Source organism: Chamaea fasciata, unplaced genomic scaffold (assembly GCF_029207755.1).
Source record: "Chamaea fasciata isolate MVZ Bird 193981 ecotype frontalis unplaced genomic scaffold, bChaFas1.0.hap1 SCAF_14, whole genome shotgun sequence".
Classification (NCBI taxonomy): domain Eukaryota; kingdom Metazoa; phylum Chordata; class Aves; order Passeriformes; family Sylviidae; genus Chamaea; species Chamaea fasciata.
This window is the reverse complement of record NW_027094099.1, coordinates 19,980,472-20,008,197: the sequence shown is the minus strand read 5'-3', so window position 1 is coordinate 20,008,197 and position 27,726 is coordinate 19,980,472. Positions and strand designations below refer to the sequence as shown.

General features: G+C 47.8%; 1 protein-coding gene across 10 annotated transcripts in view; it reads right to left on the bottom strand.

The window, feature by feature from the left end:
* Window positions 1–718: 718 nt before the first annotated feature.
* PPIP5K1 (diphosphoinositol pentakisphosphate kinase 1) overlaps window positions 719–27,726 on the bottom strand; it is a 44,389-nt gene continuing 17,381 nt past the window's right edge. For 5 of the 10 annotated variants that reach the window (XM_066195966.1, XM_066195967.1, XM_066195969.1 and 2 more), the window contains 14 exons: window positions 27,001–27,142; window positions 26,135–26,358; window positions 25,099–25,226; window positions 24,503–24,617; window positions 23,012–23,119; window positions 21,645–21,761; window positions 21,202–21,366; window positions 20,003–20,093; window positions 14,869–14,991; window positions 11,027–11,089; window positions 8,378–8,557; window positions 3,640–3,777; window positions 3,114–3,227; window positions 719–2,503 (listed from right to left, as the gene is read on the bottom strand). In XM_066195966.1, the coding sequence (XP_066052063.1) occupies window positions 1,809–2,503; window positions 3,114–3,227; window positions 3,640–3,777; window positions 8,378–8,557; window positions 11,027–11,089; window positions 14,869–14,991; window positions 20,003–20,093; window positions 21,202–21,366; window positions 21,645–21,761; window positions 23,012–23,119; window positions 24,503–24,617; window positions 25,099–25,226; window positions 26,135–26,358; window positions 27,001–27,142 (2,403 nt within the window). In that variant the 3' untranslated portion in view covers window positions 719–1,808. The remainder of the gene's footprint in view (window positions 2,504–3,113; window positions 3,228–3,639; window positions 3,778–8,377; window positions 8,558–11,026; window positions 11,090–14,868; window positions 14,992–20,002; window positions 20,094–21,201; window positions 21,367–21,644; window positions 21,762–23,011; window positions 23,120–24,502; window positions 24,618–25,098; window positions 25,227–26,134; window positions 26,359–27,000; window positions 27,143–27,726) is intronic. The other 5 variants (XM_066195971.1, XM_066195975.1, XM_066195972.1 and 2 more) reach the window with 4 other exon arrangements.

The window sequence follows — 27,726 nt, the reverse complement described above, 5'->3', positions numbered from 1 at the left end:
AGATGTAGCTGGTGCTCAGCAGGGACATGGCTGCTGGAGCAGTGCTGGTGGCAGCAGGTGCCACAGGCCACTGCCCCGCCTCAGCAAGGGCCGTGGGCAGTGCCCGAGGGGAAATGTCATGCTGCTCAGTCACCTCTGGTCCCTCAGCCAGCGCTGGGGCCAGGGCTGGCTGCAACGCCATGGCCAAGGTCTCTGTTTGTGCAGATCTGTAACGCAGGAGAGCAGAGCACAAGGCAGGCACAGCCTGCTGGGAGGGGGGCTGGGGTGTCCCCCACCCCGCGTTACACTCTGGGCAGCTGAATGACTGTTTCATTCCCAGTGCAAGTGAATATGACCTTTCTTACGTGCCCAAACTGGCAGCTTGCGATTACTGGGCATGAGGAAAAGGACATGACACCCAGAATGTCCTTGAAGTGATGGAAAGGTGTGGACCAAGTGAAAGGAGATGAACACACCATCCCAGTGTCCTCATTTGACCACAAACCCCCCTGAGACCTGGGAAGCCGAGAGCTCTTCCCTGGTATGACCAGTTCTGCCATGCAGGAAAAAAAGAGGTTTTTGCTGGCCTGAACCCTGTGCATTTATTCCATGTCTGACTGCAGCTACAGCTGCTCTTCCAGGACAAAAGAGGGTGAGCAGGGCTTACTGTTCCAGGCACCTGCAAGCTTTGGTACATACACACTGCTGCCAAGTCAGCATCAGAGACAGAGAGACACTGGACCCACAGCATAGATTTACTGTGAACACACATTGTCACAACACAGCATAGAGATCTTTGGGCACAGCTTCACAAAAACACAGATCCTAGCTACAGACAGACACGCAGACTTGTCCATAAATACAGGAGGAGTAGGAAGCACAGCCCTGGCCAGCACTCAGGATGCGGCAGGGACACCCGTATCAATCTTGCCCTCAGGCTTGTGCTCACAAGGCATTTACATAAATAGCCATTAAATACTTTTCATTTTATATATAATAAAGATTTCTCCTTATTGGTTTCTAATTGTCCTGAATTGTCAAAATAGGAGTTTCTTTTAACCCCTGTCACCAAGACTTCAGAGCTGTACCCTGCCTGATCCTTGGGGATGAGAAAAAAAACCTGTGTGTGTCCTCCCTGCACACCTCTCTCAGCCTGGATCCCCAGGCTCCTGCCTGCCCCAGCCCAGCAGGGAAACATCCAAGGCCACACCAAAGGGATGTTTCCTTGCAAGTGGCAGTCAAACCCGATGCGCTCACTACCCGTCGTTTCCACTTCCATTCAGAATGCTGTCTGCTTCTGCTAGTTTTCCTGCCATGGACTCTCTGGACCTGATTTTGGTGGCCAGCAGTGGGAATTGAGAGAGGAAGAAGGAAGTAACAGAGAGGAGGTTGGTGGTTGTGATGGATCTGATTAATTTGGGCCCAGAATGCCTTTCTCTGAAGGCTGTGGGCCAAAAAGTCATGAGGGAGGATCCGTCCCCTTTGGACTTACCACCCTAAAAGCCTTGGCTGTACCAGAGTCCTTTAATGCTGCTGTCCCAGTGAGCACAAAGCCCTTGGGACACGAGTGCAGCACCACGTCCCTGCTCCATGGAGGCGCCATGCCAGTACCAAGACTGCATTGTTGTTCATTTAACGAGGCAAACATTCTTGCTGAATGGCAAAGAGCTGGCTTGTGGAGGAGGAAAGCAGTCTCTTCCACACCACAGAGTGTGGCCCTGGGATGTGGCTTCTTCTTTGCTACAGACCACCAGCTGTGTGAGGTGCCATGCAGGAAGTCGGGCTGCCTTCAGGCTGGAAGTGCTTGCAGGGTGCTGTCCAGCAAGACACTAATTTTGCTGATCCTTCTGACACAGCAGCTGCAGTTCCTCCACACTCTTCTCAGGAGGCAGTGGCTGCACTTGGCACAGGTGACCAGAGAGGACCTGGTCTGACAGAGCACTGTCCCTCAGCAGCTCCTTGCCCGTATGCTCTGGGTCTAACACCTCTCCCAGCAGCTCCTCTTCACAGGGCACCAGGATCTCTTTGGACAGCCCAGACTGATCCAGGTCAGTCATTCCCCTGATAGACCCCTCACCTGGCTTTGCTGTCTCCCCAACCAGACTCAGGTCAAACCCTTCACCACACTTTGGGTTTCCTATGTTACTTGGCTCTAACATTTCCCCAGATGATTTTTCTTCATCCAGCTCCCCCATGCTCTTCTCTTCTGGGTTAGCGTCCCCCCCTGCCAGCTCCTCCTTGCACAGCTCCAGGATCCTGCCTGGCTCTGGGCCTTTATTCCAGATCAGCGTCTCTGGAGCACTTGGCCCTGCTACTGACAGCCCAGACACACCACCCTGCATGTCAAGCCCTCTGCCTGGCGCTTGACTCTCTTCCTGCTCAGGAGACTGGATAGTCAGTTGCTCCTCACTTTTTGGGGGGCTGATGGCAAGTTTCTCAGTGAAGCTGAAATGAGCACAGTTGTCCACAGAGGTTGGGGAGGATGGGCCTGCACTGGAGACAGTACTGGAGGGGCCACTGCTGTCTGCAAAGAGAAAGAAAAATCTTAAAACATGTAGATGCTATTTCCCCACCCAAACTGTCACAGTCCCACTGTTCTACAACCAAGAAGTAAGGGCTGTCAGTATCCCAGGTGACCTGTCAGGGGCTTGCAGCTGGTCTTGGGCATTTCTGGCAGTTCAGCTGATGAAAACCCAAGCACACAGAGTACAATTCCATCTTGTAATCCAGTGCTATGTTGGCATACAGCCAGGAGTGGATTCTGCTGTTACTGCACAAAATGTGAAGTGTGATGTTTGGCTTCAAAATAAAAACTAATTTATTTTATTCCCTTACTATTATGCAACAATCCCAGCCTCAGTTTGCTCCTTCTGGTTCCTGACATACACAGTCCTTGAGTGTTGAGTGAGAGTCAACACTAAAGGAAGAAATAGCGATTCTCTACTAATGCTTATTCTTGCCTTATACTGCACAATAAGCAAAACTAGAGAAATACCTAGATTGTATCTAATCCAATAGAGGAGGAGAATTAAACAACTGTTTTCAGCCAGACTGGTTTCCTGACCTTGCTGACTTCACAAACTTCCCTCCCTCCCCATCACATTTGCCCCTGTCTGAGAAGGGAGCAGACTCACACCAAGGGGGCTTATCCGAACGCTGGCGCAATGGCAAGGATGATGATGACAGGATTCGCTGGGACATAAAGGGGTCTCCTGGTATCTGGCTGCCAATCATTGAATCAAACAAAGCTTCGAGAAAAAAAATACACACATCAGTAATATTCCGACAGACATAAAGGAATGACTTGTAGCCCAACAGTCATGAGCAGGTGCTCTGGGAAGAGCTAAAGACCAGTGCCAATTCAGAGCCATGCCCACCCATCAGCTCTTGGGAATCTGAGGCTAAGATTTCCAAAGCTGGAGTTTGTATCCTCATCACCATACTCATCAGCTACAGACACACCTGACTGATTATCTGTCAAGTAAGTGGCCTAGGATGGTTCTGAGCAGGGTCCCATGGCTCATTCCTGGGCTAGAACACTCTGGGACAGGCTCCAGGGACTGCACTTGTCTCCAGTCCTGTCAGGCTGACCTGTCCTGAGAATGTAAAAGACCAGGAGTGCTCCTTGTCTTGCCAGAGACAAGCCCACCTGACCAGTACCTGCAGTGGACTGGACATGTGATTCGCTGCAACTCCTGCACACAGCTGTCAGGAACTCGTTGACCTGCCGCAAAGAGAGGGAGTTGTGCAGGGTCTCCAGGGGATAAATGGTGGGAACCATGGAACAACCTTCAAAACCTGGAAAGAGACCCAATCAGAAAATGAATAGAGGAAACAGCAGGGTAAATCCATGCAGGAGCACTCATAGCTGAAGGAGCTGGGCACTCTGGGAATCAAACAACAGGCACGCTCAGGCCCCAGGTCATCTCTTCCAGCCCAAGAAAATCACCACGAAGCAATCCCATGCAGTAACAGATCTGAAAGCAAGCACCTGGGTACACATGGAGGGGAGAGGAGGAAAAGTATCTGGCAGCTGCCGTTTTTGTTGCTGAGCTTGGGATACTTCAAATACACAGCCATGACAGAGAACTCGGCACAGAGGTTGGCACAGTGCCCCCACTTACGGAAGCCAAACAGAATCAAAGTGGTGCCAACAGAATTTCCATTAAAGAGGTCCCACCACTGGTGACCCCCTGCCTGGCACAGCCCCCTCTCCCCACAGCAGGGAGCACACACTGCGGCCGCTGCAAGGAGCCACAGAACCTCCCTGTCACAGCAGCCCCTCGTGCACCCCTGACAGGCTGTGTCCAAAGGAAGGGCTGGGTAACGATTTGAATTATTTGTCCCCTTAACTAGACTTCACTGCCAGCAAACCCAAAATGAGCAGAAACAGGCATCTCAGCATGTAATAGACACTTGCTCAATGCTTAAGCTGCATCACAACCATTCAGAATAAATCTTTCGCTGCTCAAGCCAGCAGAGTATCACAGCAAAGTATCTTCCTCTTCATCCCAGCTTCCTGGAAATGCCTTGTGGAACCAAGCCAACCTGAACTGTCAGAGGAGCAAGGAAGAAACAGATGAGTCCCTGGGTATATGGAATGAACCTGCCTCCTGCTCTGCACCTCTCAGTTTAATAGCCTCTCAACTCCTGAGGGTTGGGCTTCCCATTCTGTGACTCCCCAGTCGCCTCCAAGGACCTCAAAAAGACTCTGGAAAGGAACTGCATTTGTTTCCACAGAGAAGGAAAAATGCTTTGAAATGCAAAAAGTAAGAGAGTTCTTGATGCAATCTGTGGCAGGATGTTAGCCCAGTACACTGACAGGATAAAACTGACCCCTGCAGCTTGGCAGCACCTCAGGAGAAGCCCTGGGGCACCTGTTTGTGTGGTGCAGACAGTTGCCCCAGTCACCTCCAGGACAGGCTCTGCTCCAGTACACTCACCTAACCCAGTTCTGCAAGGGGCAAGGAGCATAAGCCATGAAGGTATTCACTGCAATAAATAACAGTTGGTGGAGATAAAGAATGCTCCAGAGAGTTCACGAGATTACCTATGCCACAAAACGCCTACAAGCATAATTCAAGACAGGAAGGATAACAAATCCTTGGCTAGGATGAAGAAATGTAAGACACAGGAAAAAGACCACATTCTTCTGTCTGTTGCTGAGAAGTCCTGAGAGTGGAAGTGCTGAGCAAGAAAGAATATACACTCTTTATTATCTCAGAGGCCTCCTGCAAAACAGTGCTGAAGGAAAAGAGTGAGGGCAGAACTTAAAACAGTCATGGGATATAGTTGTGGAGCAGCCTAGTTTGAGACTAATGTCATTCACAACAGAATCTGGTTTGAGAGGGGCCAAAATTGGCTCAGGTATTGGGGTCTCCAAAGAAAAAAGGAAGTATAAATATAAGATAGGGCAAAGCAATGTTGTTACAAGATACACTAGGGGTACTAATGGGGATATACCTGTATCCCCAAAGTGCCAGGTGCCTCCTCACGCAACTCTGCAAAGCACTGTGGCACCGCACCACTCTCGAGCAAGCAGAGTAAAATGGCCAAAGTTTCCTCTTTCCAGGTGGAGGAGTACTGTGTTCAAGGAATCCCTCTCATTTGTGCAGGGGACCCCACTTCTCTGCACACCACCCTAGACCTGCTGAGCTGCCGGGGAAGAGGCCAACAGTGGTTCATGCCACCACAGCACACCTAAGGCAGCAGTTACCACTATGGATCACAATCTCTACGTGTCTCCCGTGAAAGCTCCGACCACTGCTGCACCACACAGTTAGCAAAGAACCAACACGTTTGGGAAGGGGCAATTAAAATAAAATGTGAGAGCAAGCCACAGGAACCGTCCCAGACTGACAGTTACCCTGTGCTGACCATGCAGCAACCGCTGATGTTTGCCCAAACTCTCTCCTGAAAGGCAGGAGTCTGTGATGCAGACAATGGCACGAGAAACTGGACAGAATTCCATCCATTTTGTACCAACATCCAACAGCAGCCCACAGAGGAAGTTCTGTGCGCCAATGTTCTGTATGCCAGCTCTTCTGAAGTGAAGAAGCACTTGTCCAGTCTCAGCACAAACAAAAGCACTCACCGGGCTCCTCTCTGACATGCACGATCAGTCCAGCCCTGTTTTCTTGGACAAACTCCAACATGCCATGTGTATTGTATACAAAGGGTTATGAGTCTAGACAGCACATGTGACTGTCTAGTTACCTGCCCCAAACATCCGTGACCTACAGCTCAGAATTGCTCTGGACACTGTGTGCCTCTTCCATATCTCATCTCCCCCTGAACTCAGTTAAGCTCCCAACATCTCCAGGTACAGTGGTGTGGAGCCTGGAAAAAAACCATTTCTGTCCAAAGTGTCTCAACTCACTGCATTAGAAACCTGGCTCCTGGAACTACACGAAACTGTGGATCCCCACCCCTCCCCTCGGACCACTATTGAAAACATCCTTCCCAGATTTCTAATTTCACAAATTTCTGCCTTTCCCACATTGTCTCAAGTGGTGGTGATGGTCAGATCAGTGCCCACCATTTTATATATAAGAGTTTGGGGCTGTTTCCCTTCGTAATTTAAATTTATTTACATTGGACATCACCGGTACTCTCCTGCTCATCATCACAGGGCTGCTCTCTGTTTGTGCATAGCTGACCTTTGGCTTCAGTACCAGTGTGATTCGTTACCAACACAAACTTACTTCACACAATTCTTTTTCCCAGCTATAACCTCGCAGGTTCCCAGACATTCCTTCAGGGCTCCACTGTCCATCTTTCCAACTATGGATGCCAACTACATACTTTTGACTCACTGATTCTATCTTCTAATTCATGTTTCCTTTGTGCGGATAGAAGTACAGTGGAAAGCCAAGAGAGGACAGAAGAATGCAGTTTTCACAAGGAAGAAACCTGAGCTGTCAACTATGTCTGCTCCGAGAAGAGCTGCAGCAGGAATCCCAAACACATCAATGAACTGTGGGCTTGCTGATGGACTGGGAAAACAACACGAACTCAATGGTGGAGATTTGGTTTCCAGCTGGGAGGGCTGCTGCACTGGTAAGGTGTTAGGTAAGGAGCACCTAAGGCCTGTGTTTGGCTATGCTGGGACAGGATGCATCTCCCAGCAGCCTGCTGTGTCCAAAGCAGGCTGAGCTCATTACCTCTACCCACCGAGCTCACAAACACGGCCAAGACTTGCAGCAGGAAAAGCTCAGCCCTGGCTCTGGAGCAGTCTGCTGTGATTCAGCATCTCTTCCCTTGAATCGATTCTGTTCCTCTTTAGCATTTGTTGCCAGGAGACGAAGGAATTGTCCTAATTGCATGTGAAAAGCAATTAACGTCTCCAAATTGCCCTCGTGACAGAAAGGGCCATAACAAGGGAAAACAGACCGTGTAAGAAAAATTCTCATCTTCCAGGTTCTGAAAATGCTCAGTCCTGCTGCTTCACTACATGGAAGGCACTGTCTGTGCCCCTTCCACCTGTGGGTCTGAATGGAAAAGGGGGTCCATGCATCACACCACACAGCTCAGCAAGCCACATGCGCCGAGCAGTTCCTATGGTGCAGGTAAACCTCAGCAGCCAGCCCCAGCTTGCTGCCTCGTTCAGGGAGCAGCAATCTTTCTCACCTGTGTGAGAAGCACCAAGGCCTCCATGCACCAGACTTCCTGTCTGTGACAGAGGCTAAAAAAACACCAGAGAAACAGCAGCAAGCTTTGATTTATAACATCTGGATTCAATGCTGAAGTTGCCTACCTCTTCCTACCAGAGACAGGAGACACTGAGAGGCCCTACCAGGCAGGAAAGATGCCATGCAGTGCAGCCACACAGAAGCTCAGCTCTACCCTCTCTTAACTCAGTCTCTCTAGATACACCACACCCACAAGCACTCACTTCCCCAAAATTTCCACAGCAAGTTCACTCAGCTTGTGACCAGCTGCAGCACCCCCTTAATCTCTTCTACTATACTCTCACTATTCACTTTGGTTCCTCCATTACTAAGGGGACACCCTGTGGCAGCTCACCAAGACCTGCACAGAGCATCCTGCCAGCAGGGCATCCCATCGATAGGAGCTCAGCACCTACCCTGAAGGGAACTTAAGGGTTTACCCTGGCTAAAGGAAGGAGGCAACAAACAATTGCCAAAGATGGAAAGTGCAGTTACAGCCACATGGGGAGCAGTGGCTCCATGTGGAAAGGCTTCTGCCTAATGCTCCAAAACTGCTGGTACAATAGTTCACACAACTTGCTGCAGCAGCAGCCCAGAGACCTTGGGGATTCGGTGAGGGAAACTCCTTCCTTTTTTCAGAAGCAAAGCATACTTTTCACTCTCAAGCAGACAGTGGTCCCTGCTCAGCTACAAGAGCACGGGACAGAGGCAGCTGCAGCGTGCAGTACCGTAAAGACACTCCAAGTCATCCTGCCCTGAGATCAGCCAGCTCCTGAAGAGGCGCAGGTGGTAGGAGCACTGCTGCAGGTGATGGGCTAGGGTGGCATCCAAGGAGATGGTCCGGCTCGTGGAACAGTCAGAGGAAAAACGGCGTAGCAACTGGGCAACGTGCTGGTGCTCCAACACATCTGGAGGAAAGGGGCCATAGAGAGTGAGAGGAGAGGGGCAGGTACAGCTGGGGACAGAGAAACTGTGGAGATGTAGGGATGGAGCTGCCAGCATCAGGGCTGCCGGGTGAGAAGGACCCACACCACACACTAAGCCCAATCCCTCCCACAGCGAGAAGGTCAGGAATGCCCTTAAGAGTTATGCCCCCCAGTGACACCAGGGCAGACCAGACTCCCACCCAGCCCAGGCTTCGCCCAGCTGCAGCACAGGGCAGTGCCTGAGCAGCGAGAGTTCATCTTTGCAAGGGAAAATCTGACAAGTGAATAAATTTTAGGACATATTCCAAGTCCAGTGCAGTTCAGGTTTGGCTAGATAAAAAGATGAGGCTCAGGGCCAGACTCGCCCTCCCGCAGCTGAGACGAGAAATCCAACAGTGCCAAGACTGCCAACAGTGTTTGAATCTTGCATCCAAGCACAGCCAGGCACCTCAGCATGGGGAGGGAGCAAATGGCTCAGTGTCAAATGAGCAGAGGCTGTGCAAAGGACTGGGGGACAGCAGGGTCTGACTGAGAGCCGAGTGCTGAGAGTGCAGAAGAACAGGGGGAGCACAGAAGCACTGACTTTCCCTGACTTTGAGAACAGCCCTGTGCAATCTTCGGTGATATCCTTGCATGGCAGACAAGACACCAACATGCACACATGTACCCTTTATACACAGCCTCAGGACACCCGTCACCCACCCAAGACTTGTGCGACCAGGGCATAAACCATCTGGCCTGATGCTGTGCTTGACCACTACCCTGGTTCACCCATTCCATTTCACCACACCAAGGCAGCTCTCCAGAAAACCAAATTCAGACTCAGAGCTGGGAACACTTTTTGCATTCAGTTTTTTAAGTGGTTCATGGGGTAAACATCCCTCCTGCTCAAAGCAGTGCCAATCCTAGACCAAATATAGGGGATTTTTGAGCCCTCACCTGCTGGACCCCTGTGTTTGTTTTCTTGATTAAGAAGCACTTTGCAATCAGAAATATTAATTGGGTTTTTGAGAGAAACATGATGCCCAGTTTCAACCTATCATATTCAGAGCAGGGGCAACTGCTTTGTAGCGTGTCTTAGGAAAGGCTGGAACTTTGTACAACTTTGCAGGCAAGATAGAACAACACACTCTGCTGACATACACCATGTGAGCTCCGATGGTGTCCACACAAATACAGACAAATCAAGCAGTTGGCCACTGTGGGAAAACCAAAACCAAGCAAACACAGAGAATAGGCTCCCTCTAGTTTTTGAAACAGTAAAGCCACAGTGAGCTGCCCTTTCCCATTTCATCCTTCCCAAAACTTTGATTTTCAGAACAGTCTTCTGAATTTAATTCATCTTCCAGATTACACCAAGCAGGATGTCTTCATATTCGCAAGCTGCCTTGATCACATCAGGCAGAAATACTTGGTAGTGTTCAGTGATCTCCTTTGGTTCCAACTTGTCTCAGCAGCAGGAGCCATGCAAGAGGAGGGGTGCTGTGAAACCTTTTTAAAAGTATCTGTGCAAGACTCAGAGAGTAAACACAGGTTCAAGACACCTGCTACAACAGAGCTAGTGGCCTGTAACCTCACGGACTCACACTTTGATTGCCAGGTAAGTAGCAACATGGAGGAGAGATAGTCAGTTAGCAGAAGCTCTGTCAGAATCTGTCACCAAGCCTTTCCAGAGATACAGGCAGGACAGGATGAAGCAGGTGATGCCACCCCAACTAGCACGATGCCCATCCCCGCCTCCCAAGCCAGCACCATCCACAAACAGCAGACAAGTAAGAGCTCTGGAGGGACACAATTCACCGGGTAATGTCTGCAGAAAAGGTGAGCCCACCTGTGCCAACATCACCATGCTTGGAGGAACCACAGGACCAGCCTAACAGAGAGGTTTGACAACAGGAGGCCATAAGGCTACCAGTACTGACACGAAACACCAGGTGCACTTCCTTGTTTCCCACCACGCACTAGGCCCTGCCAGGTGATACACAGCTGTCCTAGTGTTATTCTTGTTTTCATTCTGCAAATCTGAAGTCTACAAACTGAGGATTTAAGCTGCTGATGCTTCATGATATGGAGTGGGCATCAGCCCCTGATCCAGTGGTATTCTTCCTCTGATCCCCACCCTCCCAAAAGGGAGCGTGACAGAAGGCCTTAATGTCACTGTGGAGTTAAAGGCTGCTTTAGTAGCACACTCACAGAGCCATGGCTTTTGCCTTTTCACCTGGGACAAAAAACCTCAGGGGAGAGCAGAGGCACCACTGAGAAGTAACAGGATATGAGTGAGCACATTAGTCACAAGGAGACAATGGAGGAAGGTGAAGCATGTTTGGACACCAGATACACAAACACAAAAAAATCACAAGAAGGCTGAGGGGTGAACGTGTGCAGAGAAAACTGAACGTGAGCAAGGGGTTAGAAGTGTGAGGGAACATCAAATCCAGAAAGCAAACATACCATTAGTCGGATGCTTTGCAAACGACACAGAAAATCGTTTTACGGCTGGCATAGACAAGAGCTCTGAGGAAATAAAAACAGATCATCTCAGTTAACAGCCTGCTTCAAAGGATCCCCCGACCTTCATACACTTGAATACGCTTTCAGGTTCACCTTCCTGACCCCCATAACAGCTGCTCCCACTGGCACTGCTGTAGCGCCCAACACTCTGCCTGTGAGTCTGACTGAACCATTCTGCGTCTCCCCAGCCCCTGCACCGCCCTGCCAGGGTCTCCCCGACACTACAGACTCAGCCACACTCTCAATCCCTCTCAGTCAGCAACTCACACCTTCCCACCATACCAGGCTCAGTCCAGTGCAGAATGCAGCCAGGCCATGCTCGCAGCCACCACAGCACGCATCCCTGCAAGTAGCAGCACCACAGAGGACTGTTCTCAGGATTTCTCTGCCCAAAGAAAACTCTGTTCTGCAGAGGACTAAAGAGTTCCAGCACAGGTACAGCCCAAAACAACCTCTTAATGCAAGCTATACAGAGCTATTTATGAATTTAAAGGAAAATCACCTGAGTGGGGAAGAAGCAAAAGACCCATGAAGACATGCCTCTACAGTTCTCTGCTCAAAACATTTCAGTACAGGGGAAGCTTTGGGATACACCTGTCAGAGTGGTCCTCAGGCTTCTCCTGACCAGGCCCCAGGCCAGGTCCAGCTCTCCTACACAAATTGCATATCAGAAAGACCATGCAAGGACAGACACTGTGCATCTAATGGGGTGCAAACAGATAGGCTTTAAAGGACGTGGATTAAGCTCCATATGCACACATACACACCAAACCCCCCGCCCCCCCCCCCCCAAAAAAAAACACCCAAAAAAAAAAAACCAACACACCAAAAAAAAACCCGGAAACTTGTTTTTCCCCACACTGGAAATTGCTCAGCTATCATGAGAAAGAATGGCCTGGATCAGACCATCTGTATCTAGGATTTGATGTGACACCCCAGCCAATCATACCTTTTGCTGCTATTTAGGATCTTTCAGGAAATAGCAGAAAACCCTTTTATTTCTCTGTCATGTTTCATGCATCTATTTTCCCTAGCCCACAGGGTATGTATGCCTATCCCCCTCATCAGTACACCGATGCATGCTCCACACCCACAATGTGCTCCTATAGCTACATGCAGTGGCTTGGCCAAACAATGCATCTAAACCAACTCTCACTGAAATCTCTAGTACACCAGCCCTAAAAATTGTTTTTCTTTCTTTAAACTCAACAAACAGCATGACAATCTTCCCTACACGTGCAATCCCTTGGAAGTGTCAAAGACCTGGAGCTGCAGTCAGCTGGTGACCATCTCCATCCCACCCACACCTCCCCTTGCCCTGAGGGCACATCAACTGAAATGGCACTGACCCAGTTTACTGGATCCCTGGCTTCAGGCAAGTCAACTTGAAATCACAACCATCCACGGACCTTCCCTCAGCTTGATGTTGAGAAAACTTTCAGCTGAAGTGTTCCTTAGCCCTCCTCCAGTTCCAAGCAAAAAAGACTTCAGAAATAAGGCCCTTGAAACTTCCCTGGAACAAGGCAAGTTAACATTGGTGAAGTGCTATATGCCTCACGCTGCACCTTGAAGCATCACAGCCATGAAAAACTATCGAAGACTTCATGCAAAAATGTGCTGCTTTTCAACTTCATTAGTCTAAAGACTGTGGAAAAGGCCTTGAAATAAATGTTCTCAAAGAGTCTGCTGTAGCTGCAGTGCCACTCACTGACTGCAGCCACGTGTAGTGATGTTTGGATTCAATTCCGTTGTTTAGCATTTCAACAGTGCTCATTTAAGCAGAAACATGCAGATCAAGGGCTCATTTCACATTCCAAACTACCTTCCCCAAAAGCTAAATGCCTTTCTGCTTCCTCATTTTCCTAAGACCTTCCCTCCAAATGCCCTTATTGCAACAAGGCACTGACAGCACGGGGTCCCAGGGCGTGCCAAGGAACATGAAAACAGAGGTATAATATCAAGATTTATAATTCTGAGCTGTATTAGACACATGCTAGTCAACTAAGTCTGCATTTTAGGTACTTAAGGGTACAACTGCATCTCAGCACACAGAAACCTTGTCACTGAATTGAGGCTTACGCAGCAGGAGTCCAGGGCCTTGAATGCTCGTAGCCTGCTGCAGGCATATCCTGCTACACAGCCTACAGAGACAGGCAGCCCAGCACCAGGACTGAGCAGGTCTGTTCCATGCTCAGGAGGGCACAGAGCAGTCTCTGATGCTTCTCCCTGAGAATCGGTGCTGCCTTGGGCTCCCACTCCTTGCAGAGTCAGGAAAGAACAGCAGCCAGGGCCTTTGCTGGCCTTTTCATAGGCTCCACTGTGACTCACACCCTGGTCTTGTGCCAAACACCATCAGCTTGTTCTGCAACCTGTGAGTAGCCAGTATTTGCTGCCTGGAGCAGCTCAGACCGGTACAGTGGCGCTGAGAACACTCCCACCTCACCCTCCCTGCCATTGTCATTCACAGCCCACTGTGTGCCACCTCCTCCCTGAGGAGGTGAGAACCAGCTCAGTTTCCTCTTACATAGGCAAAGCAGCACAGGCCCCTAGTGTACATAATGGCACCTACAGAGTTCCAACAGGGCTGAGAATTGGACAATCTTTCCATTCTGATTTGCTAGGCGATTTTCCTTGCCTCAAAACTGGACAAAAATCCAGGTGAACCAATCTCCTGTCTTCCCCAAACTACTGCCTTCATCCTCTTCCCACCTTGAAATCCAGTAATGTTAATGTTCCTTATGATCCCACTAAGAACGGGACTCAGATTCTGTATTGATTAAAACACCAAAAAGATAAGACATCCAAGACAAGCAACCTTACATCCATCCAGCCAAGTTCTGGGAAAACTTTAGGTGGATTTCCAACCTTGGCAGAATATGCTGTGCAGACCCTGCCCATGGAGCTCCTCAAATCAGTGCCCCAACAAATGGTATGTGAATCAGTACTTAAGAGTCTGAATTAGTGTCTTTCCTATTGGGACCACAGCGGACACTAGCACTTGTGCATTACACCTCCAGCTGTTCCAGGACAGCCCAGTCTGTCCCTGTGCCCCAACAACCCTCTGTTGCTCCCCACACATGGCACCAAGTGCTGCTGGCAGGTCAGGGTGCAGTTGCAGCACCTGCACCCATGGGCATAGAGCAACGTTTGTAACTTTGGCCCCAATGCCTCACCAGATTGTCTTGGATACCTTTCTGGCAGTTTTTGCACAGCTGCACAGAAACCAGACTTTCCAGTCCTTCTGCAGTACTTCATCCAAGCAACTCACTTACCCCACACCTTACAAGAATATTGCCCTTGCCTCCTGAGAGATACCTCAGACTCTGCTACATGCTCAGCCTCGCTCTAGTGTCCACCTTATCCATGCCCATGCATTTCATTCTGTCTTTGGGACGGCTCCACCTTCCATGGGGCAAGGATTATTGTCCCAAAGAGAGCTTCATTCAGCATCAGCAAGATGACCAAGGTAAGGAAGATGATGTGATCTGCTGGATTTCCATACCAGGACAAACCTATTTAATATCTAGATCAAGAAATCCCCCTTCACAACAGCAGAACAAAATCAGACGCCAGCAATAACACACATCAGCCTAAAACTCCTCTCACAATGTCTGCTCTTAGCAAGGATTGTGATTTCTTGGGATACGGTAAAATTTGTCATTGTAGATGTGATGAATACATTCAAATGTCAATGTTTTCAGCAGTCCAAGTCTGAGCCACAGGCACATCTTGAGACACCAATGTCCACAAAGTACCACCGTGCTGCCAGGGAACACACATACCGTCTTTGTATGTCAGGCTGCTGGCAAACTTTTTGCCATGGCTGCGTGCGTAGTCCTGGAGGTTGGGGGCACTGGAGGAGCCTCCCAGCACAGTGGTGCTAAACAGCCCGGTGCACTGTGACCCTGGAAAGGCAGGGAAGGTGTTAGTAACACATATCCACTGCATGCAACTACAGAAAAGCAGGGTTAGTCAAAGGATGAAGAATGAACTGGCCACTTCACAAGCAATTTCAGGAAAAAACAAGATGTCTGGAAGCACGGGGAGGCTGTGTTCTCCATTCTGAATTCCACAGTGCCAAATGCAGAGCAGGTAGCCCAAAACCTCAGCACCAGGAAAGTTCCTAACTCTATCCAGGGGTTTACTTCTGTTTGGTTTTATTGCCCTGAACTAAGAGGAACATCTTTGTCCCTTTCAGTCAGCAAAGCTACACACTGATGTCAGAACAGCCAGGATGCTGAACCACTGATGTTCATGCCACATAGTTCACTGCTCTGCTCTCCTGCCCTTTCTCTATGGAAAGCTCTTTTTTGTGTAGGTCAGTGAGGAGAGGAAAGAACTGATCTGTGGATCAGCCAGTGTGGATTCATCTCCAGTCAAGCAGAGAAAGTACTGTGACCAGAGGGCTTGTGCTCACAAACTCACACCTCACAGACATACTCTACTCGGTCATGTCTCACTGCTCCAGCATAGGAGCAACTGGTCCACGAGCAAGCCTTGCAAAGCACCAGATGTGCACACAGCACAGAACTTTGCCTACTCAGTGTCAAGGAACAAAGCATGCAAAGTGGAGGGCAACCTGATTCCTGGGGCTTCGGCTTTGCTTCTCTAAGGCACTGTGCTCCCAAGACTGACTTGACTTAGTGATATTTAGGGAACACCAGGCATTTGAAAGAGGATTCTTTCAACTGACTGAGGAAAGTAATTGAGACAAAACCTTATTAAGGGTCAGACACAGCCACTGATGGGCTGTAAATTCTCTGCTAAACAGTCATCCTGCTGCATTCTGTACTGCAATACAGACTGCTCAAACCAACATGCTCATACTCATACAAAAGCCTTCCAGAGACAAGCAGAATGATCTGGTACCACCTAGTCTGCCAGGGTAAAAAGCCTGCAACACTGTCTAATAGTATTTATCTGGAACAGTGCAACTGTTACTGCTGTGGAGATCCTGCCTACATTGGAAGCAGATCTTGATTCTAAAATACTGTGTCAAAGCACGATTTACGTTGGAAGGAGCCTGAAGCTACTTTCCCAACACCCCAGCAGGACCAAGGCGGATCAGCTTGCTAGGGTTTGTCCAATCAAGTTGTCAACACCTCCAAGAAAGGAAATTTCATAACCTTTCTGGGCCCCTGCTCTAACATTTGGCACATTCATGGTGGGTGAAAAATTTGATCCTCCTAGCTAATTGGAACTTCTTGTGCTGCAACTTGAGTTCATTGGTCCTCCACCAACCAGCACGCGGTTTTGCAGATAGTCTGTCTCTGTCCCCTCTGCAACCTCCCATTTAGGTGGTGAAAAAGCATTAAGGTCTCCAGTCCCCACAAGTTCTAAGCTGAGCAAGCACGGCTCTCAGTTTCTCCTCACATGCCACTTGCTCCAGGCTTCCCATCCATTTCCATTGCCCCCCAGTGGGCTCACAGTCCTGACACACACTCTCCATGCCCCAGGGAGCCCAGGGCAGCACAGCAGAGTTTCAGGCACTCATGAGAGGTGAACAGACAGAAAGAGCCAAACCCTTCAGCTGGACAGTTGTACTCCAGCTGATGCAGCCTATCATGCCATCAGCCTTCCCTGGTGTGAGGACACATTGCTGCTACACATCCACTCATTGCTCTTTGAGACCCCAGCTCTGTTTCTGCAAAGATCCTTAAGCCAGAGCTTCTTTGGAGAAAACACAGAGATCCTGACCATTGAAATGTTCTTGTACAAACTCAGGCTGAGCTGAGGAGATCTGCTCCTGTGTGACCAAAAGGGTCCTAGTAGCACTGAACTGCAGCTGCTCCCCCACTGTGGCACAGTTGGTGGCTTTCCACAGCACAGACCAGCACACACATGCCCTTGGACATAAAAGAACTCTTGCCTGCAGGGTCACTGATACACAAGCCTTAGAAAATTTCCTCCCAATGCCTTAAATTGTTGTAAAGTGCTGGCTCAGCATGAACTGGAATCTGTCAGAATGAAAATGAAATTTTATCATGCATCAGACAGGATGATGCACCTAATTGCTCTTCCATGGTTTAAAAACAAACAAACAACAAAAACCACCCAACAGATTCATTTACTGGCAGATAAAAATGGAGCATCAGATTTTTAGGACTGCATATCTTGAGCAATCTTGTGCTGTTAATCACTAAACTAAGGATACCCCAGTGTTTCTCCTCTCCTGCTGCAGACAGAGGCATTCTGCCTTAAGCCAGCAGATAATTTACAAAGATGACTTTAGGGACAGCAGCAATTGTCTACAGAGAACTCCAGAAGACCGCTGTACCCAAAGTAACCACATACACACACACACTCACATATCCTAAAGAACACAATGGCCATTTGGATTTACATGTTGGATTTACACTTGCTAGAAATTACTGCATGTGCTGGATATTTACTGAGCATTTAATTGTCTTATGTTCATTCAATGTGTCAGATGTTTAAAAATAGTCATTCTTGGTTTCCCTCTGGGAATCTCAGCACAAGGCTTCATGCCACTGGCAGTGCATCACCTCTACTGCTCAAGCAGCCAGCAGTGATTTTACTCCATTTTGAAGGGCTCTTGTAATCAAAGAAAGGTACCAAAACATCCCTAGGCTCCTCAAGCTGGAAGCACATACACTACGGCAAACAATCCACAGCAATGCACTTGATGCTGCCCAGAAAAACGTGCCACACTCCAAAGCACAGACAAAGCAAGCTGCAGCCAGCTATTTTCAAAAGAGGAATTTCATTTTTTAAATTACAGTAGAGGCACCATTCTGGAAGGTATGGCAGTAAGGCAGAGCTATTGCAGCAGCTCTCTTGTGCTCCCTGTTCTTGCACGCCTACATATTTGAGGTTACACTAGGATAGATATTCCATTTTCCAGAGATAATGACAGCCAGGCACTGACTGACAAGGTCAGGCAACAGGAGGAACGCTCAGCTTCAGAAAACTCAGAAACAGAAGGTAGTACCTGAATGAACCCCCTCATAACACAGCTGCTGAGACAAGTATTAAACCCAAAGTTCAAGCTTACAGAGTTCCGTATTATCTTTTAGAGAGAGAACACATTTCAAATCCAAAAGGGGCAAGAAATTAGATTTCTGAAAAACAACCAGGAAAGGAATCAGGAAAATTCCTTGAAGAGCTTTACTTGTACAGGTATGGTTCTTTATAGCAGGCCTCAGGTGAAAAAAAACTCACAGAAACACAGATACCCTTATCACCAACTGTTGAACAAGCTGGTGTGGTACAACCGGTCTCTCTTACTCAGTCCTTCCGTACTGGCAAGATTCTACAGAGGAGAACAATGGCTGGGCTGGAGGTCTATGTCACAGATCAGATCTACCAGTTCCTACCCAAGGCTTTGTCCCTGCAGAGCTTCACAGGTGGGAGAATAACCAGCACAAGCTTCCCAGCAAGGCACATTAAGGAAGATTCTGAAATTAAACCTGCCAGGATCATATTTCAGATTTTGTTGTGAAGGAGAAGCAGTAATGTACAAAGGTGTAAAAAAGCAGTGGTCTTCTCTATTGCCAAAACAGACATTCTTCAAAAACCTGGAAAAGGCTGTAGTCCAAAGGCTGTAATATCTGCTTTCCAGAGCACAGGCCTTCTGGTAGTTGCACATCCAAACAGTAAAATCAGTTTTCAGTACCATTTGATGTACTCAGTAATTCTCCAGGCAGATACACTTTCTCGAATAAGTGCCATTTCAGAAATTCCCATATTCATCCATATGGACTCACAAAGTAGCCACAGGTTTCTTCAAGCCTAAGCACAGCAGTGTGTCACAGCTCACTGAATCTCGTGGTGGCACTGGGAAAGGCAGAGATAAGTGAAATAACACATTCAAAAATTACCACGGCCAAGGCTACTGTCCCTTTATGTAAATAATATGCATCAGTCATTCCTATTTAGATTTTTCCAGCTGGCTGGAAACATAGCAGGCAAACTCCAGGGATACTTTCTAACCATTCAGAAGAAATTTCTCTTTCCCTGATAATAATTAGATTCCAAAGAAGCTGCTCATTCAAAAGTGGCAAAGAAATGAGCAGGCCTTTCAGAAGTCTCTTGGCTGCAGGTTGTCCATATAACAGAGTGATGAGTCAGCACTACTGCAAGTCTGCAGCCATGCCACAATGCTAAGATGGTTTTAAAGAATAAGAAAGTGGGCATGATTTGGGCATTATCACCTCCTCTCTTCAAGACACAGGTTGCACAGCCATCTCTGAACCTCAAGACAGCAAAGACAGCTTTTCCAGCTTCAAAATAGATCTTGCTTTAGCAAAAATATTTCAGGAAGATTTCCAACTATTCAGACATAGTTTAGATTAGGATGACATGGAATGGAACAATCAAGGACAGAGAATGTCAAGTGCCCTGAAATATTCTCTTCCACTCACTACCAAAAGAAGAATGACTGACCAGGGACTTCAGCCTGATTAGAGGACTATCAAACATTCTGTTTGTGACACATCCGTTCCATACAACAGATCTTCATGAAGCAAAGGTAGAAACAGAACAGTCTCACATCAAGAACAGCTTTGCATGTAAACTGACATTTTGCAGAACAGAAAGCACACTAGTTCTCACCTAAAATAATCTCTTCCTTCTAAGTTGAGAAACGGTGTAACAAATGAGAGCAACAGAGAGGCAGAGGCAAGCCCGCAGGTAGCCAGTTTGCCCTGTTGCTCCCGTACTGGAAAGGATGAAAAGTGCATCTTCTGCTGATAGCAGCTGAAGGAGAAGTTTGTACACAAAAGGTACCGACTAAGACAGCCTCTGCAGAGGTCTCAACAGCAACACTGAGAGAAAACGCAAAACACACAGAGACGTACAAGGAACTCAAGCCAGATGCGTATGTGGAGACAGACTAATGCCCACGGAAATAGAGAGGTACAAGTGAGTAGGCTGGTTACAGGTCAGGTACAGTACCTAATCCACTTTGCTTCATCTCAGAAGACTGCCTGGAATAAGTGCTGAAGAGGCGATAACCTCCTGATTTAGAAGAAGATTCAGACAGCACCTGCAAAGACACAGTGTAATAAATCAGCATCATGCTCCAAGTCACCCACTGCTACCTTTATACATCAATTGAAGTTAAAGAAAGGTATATCTCTTCCGTAAAATCACCATTTTCAAGAAGCACAAAGGTAGTCATATGCTAGGATTGTGACACTGAATGCTCAATTTTAATTTCAAGATTTTGTTGGATTGTGGAACAGTGGAAATTTGAAAAGTAAGACGGGACTCATGTAGTGAGCATCTTTTCTCCCTAAGCTCTTCCTGAGATCCCTGGGACACAGACTTCCTTCTTTAGCAGCAGGAAATCATATCCCCTTTAACTCAGTATGTGCCTATCACAAAGACCCTCTGAGTGCTGCACGCAGAGGTGATATTGTGAGTAACATACAGCGATGGAAGACAGCTAATAAGTACCTCAAACTTTAACTCTGCTGTTTTCTGATTCAGAAAACTTATGGCAAAAATGCCTGTGAAACCTCTCTGAAAGGAGGGACAATTCCAGAGTACTCTGAAGGTACCAGTCACCTGCTGACTGAGACACTGGCCTTGTGACACAGAACAGCCTGAAAGGAGAGAGGTTAGAACAGTAAAATCAATTTTGTTACTTCACCGGATCAGTGAATGGGACAGTTCTAAGTCCTGACAGTTTAAACATCCTGGATGAATCCACCAGTGAGTAGGGACCCTTGATCAGCACGAGATCTCAGATGGATTGGAGGGATGAGAAATGTGGAGCTGCCTGTGTGAAAGGCAAAGGCTGGAGCCCAACAGAAGGCAAAGACGTCACCATAACTAGGTGGTGAGGTTGCATGTAATCTCATACTGGCTACACCAGTGCCTCTACAGAGCATGTAATCCAAATAATGCTTGTGTTTCTCAAGCATTTCCTTACTTGCTCTTCCTCATCAGTTCCTCTGGCCTGTGTTCCTGTCCTTCCTCAGTGAGGAGGAGTTTCAGAGGTCTGTCTGCCTTCCACAACATCCCCCTTTACCTTTTGCACATCCTTTGCCAGGGTCAACTCAGACTCTGGCATGTTAAAACAAATGCCAGGAAAGCAAAACCAAGCAAAAAGACTTTGCAAGAAGGAGGGGTGCCAGTAGCAGGGTTACCTCCATGGATCCCGTCTTGCGGTTCCTGACCAGCGGCGACCTTCGCTGGATGCTGACCGGCTCGGAGGGCTGTGGGGACTTCTGCCGAGCGCGGTCCGGCTCATCGCTGCCCTTCTCGCTCGAGAGGTCCTCTAGGCTGCCCTGGTCTGCCTTCTTGTCCTCGTTCTGCCGTAAGGAAACATTCCACTCATGTCTACGGGCATGTGGCCTTTGCCCGTGCTGCCCCACACCAGCTCCAGGCTTGGATCTCTTGCTCTGCCAAGCTCAGGAGACACCCACAGTCCCAGCAGCCACCCTGACGAACCCAAACGGGACATGGACACGACCTGCCAGCTCCCTGTGGGCACTGCCAGCAAGCAAGTCTCTGCAGCAGGGCCGGACAGAGCAGGGCAGTGCCCAAGTGTCCCCTGGGGCTTGCAGCTCCTACCCAGGTGTCCACTTACCTCTGCTGAGGCCGGCCGAAATCCAAACCCCGTGGGTATGTTCCTGTCCTCCTCGCAGCCTTTGACGCCAGGGCTGAAATGCAGCTCCACATGGAAACGTTCCTCTGAAGAGGGGTCCTGTGGACACATGTCACAGGGAATAGGTAAAAAGCCAAACTCAGTTAATCCTACCATCAGCACAGGCCAAGGTCCCGCTCCACTGTGCAGGCCAGCACGCATCCCAGGTCCATTCTTTGGAGGGAAAGCAGGAGCAACAAGCATGAACAGAATGGCTCCAGGTTCGTCCCATCCAAAAGGACAGCCCTGATCAGCACATAGCTGAGGCATTCTGACTGTTGCTATTTTGGGACAACAGCCACAGAGGAGTATAACAGAACTGGACTCTATTTATATATATACCCACACCCTCCTAAACCCCAGCCCCTTCTGACCCACTCCTGCTGCAAACCCAGCACAATGCCGGGACAGGGGGAGCCTGGGTACCTCCTGGACCTTCAGTCAGGCTGTTCCAAGATTTAAGTGACTGTCTCTAATAACAATTTTTCATTAACCTTTTTTTTAAAGAAGCCAGAGCTTTTACAGTATCTGGCACTAATGATATAAACCCATATAAACTCATCTTGACTGACTGACATATCCACACCACTCGTGAGAGTTCTAGTCACATGTTTTTTGACAAGCATCACTTCTAACATCAGAAGCTCACACCAGCTCTGTGAATACAAGGTTCTAACTCCATAAGGTATGGGGTAAGGGGCTGCTCCCCTCACCACTACAACCTCCTGCAGCACAGACCTAAGTCACAAGGTCTTATGATCAGGACATGAAGTTTGGTGGCAAACCTACTTAGAGCCAACACCCTCAGCTCCCACATTCCGGCTGTTTACTCAACAATTCTCTTTACTTCCTGAATATACACTTACTGAAGTATACACTTCCCTAACTATACAGGCACACTTTTAGAATAGAAAATAGTTTATGGATGTGGAATTTCTGGATATTTTCTAGATATTTTTGAAAAATACAAATCAAATATTACTCAGTTTTATTTATTTTTTCCTACTGTTCACTTGCAATTAATACTCAAAAACAGCAAATAATTTTGCACTAAGAAATGCTTTAAAATAGTATTAATTACATAAGTTCGGTATTACTGCTCAGGGTGACATTCTGCTTACATGTAACAAGCATTAACTGGGTCACTGCCTCCCACATGAACTCAAAACTAGCAGTTGTGTTAATGATCCATCTGTCTTTGCTCACAAGCAGCAAGAGCTCAAGTTACAGACTTGCAACTGAACTCATCTCTGAGGACTGTGCCTTGCAACGCGGCAGGAAGCATTGTATCCTACTGCTCTATCCCTCACCTTGTTGTTGTCCTCGTAGAGCATGATAACAATCTGGGTCATGTAGTTCAGCTCTGAGATAGCACTCAAATAGTCCATGGCTCTCTTCCACTGCTGGTCTTTGTTTTCCTGATATATACACATAAACAGTCGCATGGGATAAGCAACAGCAGACACCTTGCAGCATTCAGTGAAATGGGACTGAGAGAGTTCCTCTCTCCACAAGGTAACATTGTCAGGACAAAAGAACCTTGCTTAACTTGCATGAAGAAATGACCTGGCAATGTGGTGGGGTGCTTGCAGTGAGGAGCAGCTGCACAGAGGGACGCTACAGCTGTCCACGCCACCCATGTGCAGATCTGAGCTGCAAGCCACTGTGCCACGCTGACTGGAGACAAGCAAAGCCCACAGCAGGTTCCCACACACAGCCATTCTCAAACTACAAAAAGGAGCACAAGGAATGAACCTGTGCTCAATAAGGGACCAAATGAAATACCTTTACCTGATGCTGAATGAAAAATCTGGAGACACTCTGAACCCGCAGAGGAGGACAGCCCACCCTTCACTGCCTCCCAGCACTGCCAGGAAATGGTCACACCTGAAGTGCCACCCATGATGCAGTGGAGCGAATCACCATGTTGATGGACATGAACTGAACCCTCATTACAATGAACTCAGAGGCAGCCCAATATCCCTGTGCTGGCAACATGGCATCCTTGGGCACTTGAGTCAGGGAAAAAGGGAACATCTTATTCAGTGGGTGATTTAGAGGTACTTCTCTGATCACTGTCTATAGATATGATAAGCTGCCACAGACACTAGAAATCATGCCTGCTAAGCAAGCCCAAACTCTCAAGGCATTTCAGACCATGCTTAAAAATGGGAAGATAAATCAGAGAACTTCTCGAGAAGAGTAAAGCAGAGCTTTTCTCAGAGTCTGCATGACAACTCATTCAGGAAGCAGGTGAAGAGAGAGCAAGTGAAGGGTGAGCTGGATGAATTAATCCCTAAAAATGTGTCATCTGCCTCTCTGGTAGAGAGCACATCCTGTGAATTTGCAACCTCAAGTCACTTCCTCTGCAAAAAAACTGATTTTACTGACTTAGAATTGATATAAAGACTATAAATACAGGACCAAGCTTCAACTCTTAAAAGAGTTGAAGAAAGCAGGATGGAAGAAATTCACTCATCCCCATTGCCTCATACTGCTACTCTCCTAGACAGGTAAGTGGTCTGCTTTCCTGAAAATAGCAGGACAGATCTTGGAAAAAACATGTCTTTGTGCAAGCAAGAGAGGCACTGAGGAAGAACAATCCTCCTCCATGCCAGAAAGGCAGGAAGCTGCATCATGCAAACACAGCAGAGATGGAGCTGGCCAGACACCACTGATGCACAGCATTAGTGAGAGAGCTGGCTTCAGGGGCAACCTACAAACATACACTGTCCACCTTGGAAAAGGCTACTGGAAAAAAGTAGGGAGGCCTACTCTGTGAGCATTGCTGGGACACTTACATCCAGTAACCCCCCATAGCGGAAGATACTGAGCAGGGAGTGCACATGGCTCTCACTGGTGAAGTACAGCCGTGTTCGAACATGGCGACCTGGTGACAGAACTCCTCTTGAGTACCTAAACCAAAATCAGCCTACAGTTACTTGTCTGCCAATGAATTCCCATCTATCACACACCAGCATTTCTGTACACTTAACAGAATGACACAACCCCACACTGGGAAATGTCAAAGGCAGCAGGACAGAACAAATAATGAGAGCACTGGGCACAGGAGCAACAAATTTTGTGGAATCCTAACAGACACATAGTAGGTGGCTCATCACTCTACATGGGGCCAGTGCAAGGAAAGGGAGGAGGCATCCCCATCCAGCTACAATGGGTACAAGCCTTTGTGGCCCTGTGCTTCGGACACCAGTCTCAATGTGCCTTCTCCATCTGCCTTCTAGTTCTGGGAGCACCAATATGCCTTCCTCTTGGAGGGTCCTTCAGTGTATGCTCAGTACCTCCTTCCACAACAGTACACTCCTCTGGCACAGGAACCACCCCCTGCTCCATAGCTGCCCTCCCCACTGCCAGCAGCATGCAGCACAAGCCTTACAACGGATGTAGTTTGTTGACAGACTCATCTTCATGAGTTCTCTGGAGGTCCATCTGGATCTTTTTAATGAGAGGAAGACAAAAGCCAATAGCGATCTCCAGTTTCTCCTCCTTATTAATCCCATATTCCTGCAGGAACAAAACAACAGATATCCTGAGTCCTGGTTCTTTGCCACATCCTCACATAAAGGTTCTTCACAAAAGGCCACTTAACTTCAACAGCCCAGTCTGCAGCACCATTGGTTAAGCAAGGACAGGAAGAGAAATATCACTCAACACTTTTCACTTTCTTTTCCATGTATTACAGGGGGTAACAGAGGACTGAGACTCTTCCAAGAACCCCAGTTATGTCTGCACATGACTGTCAATATTCTTTCAACAGCTGAGAGGTGCAAGTACCATGAGCAAATCTCAGAACTCATGACACGCAAACTTATACCCTGAGATAGCATGAGCATTAAAGCAACAACTGCTATTTGCAAAGATAAAAACTGCAGTATTATGCTGAAAACAGTCAGATTGCATCTCACCAACAACACTTTAAAAAGTTTAAACCACTTCTGCTCTACAGGGGCAGCTGGACCTTGCTTGTAGAAACTCATCCCATATAAATTAAACTTTGCAAGAAACAACTCAACATTGCAAACTGAACAAGTCCTAGTTTAACAAGAATAACAAACTTGTTATCAAAGAAATCTCCCTTCACTTCCACAACCCTGCATGTGGAGGAGGATGGAATCTTGCTGTGGCACACACACGCAGCATGGAGCTGTGCTGTGATGCACTACAATGAACATGGAAAAGCTGCTGCACCAGCTGCTCATTGCTCTGACCCTGCCAGAATCCTCAATCGGAAGCCCAGTCCTGCCACATTTCAAGTCATAAATAATTTTGGCCTTATACAAATACTAAGACAGATCTGAGAAACACCCTACTGTGATACCCTGCCTTGGGAGTTAATTGCAAGAGAATCAAGACAAAACACAAAGGCAAAGGGACTGAAATTGGCACCATAAGCATCATCATACAGGCTATACCTGGGGTATGATCACATCTGCCAGGGCTTTGGAGAGCTTGAAGAGTTCAGTTGTGCCTTCCAGTTTCAGTGCACAGTTGTGCTGTACATCATACTTGATGCAGTCATATATATCAGGGATCTTGCTGATGTCATAGCGCCCATTCTTCATGCGGAAATCTCGCTCCAGCTTACTCCAGCGTTGCAGCATCAGTTCCAAAGTCTCACTGTGGTACAGCTGCAGGTCTAAAACGCAGAGAACACCAAACCACATTCACATCTTAGAACCACAGAATCACAAAACCCTGGTTATTGCTGCAGAGATTTCAAGTGAGAGCTGTGATTGACTTCTCCCAGCATGAAAGCGCTCCAACTCTTGTGTGACCCACAGGAGTCCTAGTCTGGAAAAGTCACTGGAGCTGTTGCAGGAGTTTTAACCTGCAGCAACAGGCTACTTCTGAAATGCTTGAGAAAAGTGAAACCGTTTGCCTTATTGCTTAGGTCTGTCATAAATCCCATGGCAGGTCCCCAAGATGCCTTTGTAAAACTTCTGCACTGCTATTAGGAAAGTTGAGATGAGCAAACTGTGACTGAAAAACTTGCTATTTACAATTTCCAGAAAAGGCCTGAAAAAACACAGGCATTCCTCTCCAGGCTATACAGGCTGTTTACATTTACTCTAAACCAAGATGCACATATCATTTCCTTTACATTACAGCTCTCTTTAACAGTAATTGAAAGCGGAGCCTTCCACATCAATAGCACGTACAGAATCACACTTCACAGTTTCTTTGCTAAGACAAACTTAAGCCCTAGTGGTGTTTGCGAGCTCTGAAGATGTACCAATAAACTAATATCTTCCAGCCCCTTTTCAGTTCTGTTGCTCACCTGCAGATTTTGGGTCTTCTAGACGTTTTCGTATCTGGGAGGTGAGATTCTCAATCAGGGTGAACACCTGGTTACAGACCTCAACTGGGTTCTGGATAAAAGTCATGGAGTTGAGCAGAGAAGCACTGCCTGTAGGTGCTAGCTGAAAGAAGATTACAGCAGAGATTAATTAGTCCTCACAAACTGGGAACGCAAAATACCTGCCTTTTGCAGTTGTACTGCTTTCTGACTTGGGACAAAAGCTGTGCTCCCAGCTGAGCACAATAAGCTGGCCTATTCCTAGGAATAAGTCTTAAAATCTTCCTCAGGATCAAACTCAGAGGGAGTAAACAACTGCTCCCATCAGATCAGACCTCCCTCCGCCTACAATAGCACCTTCTGTGCTTGAGCAGAAGGGCTTCGTTTTAAGCAGTTCTTTGAGATGATAAATATGTGCCCTTCCTGAGAGGAAATCCTGAAGGATTTCAGTCCAGTAATCACATTTCAGAGCCTGGGAAAAACAGTATTTTGTGGACTTGCTGGGGAAGTAGAAATAGCGCTTTCAGTGGTTTTTGTGCTAGAAGCAGTCCATGTTCTCTACTCTGCTGCTCTCTACCTTGTAGATATCAGAACCTATCAGCTATCAGACAGGACACACAACAATTTGTAACCAAAAGATCTGTTCACATGGGCACAGAGCATGAATCTAGAATCCAGTGAGGCAGACTCCCTGCCCACGGCAGCTGG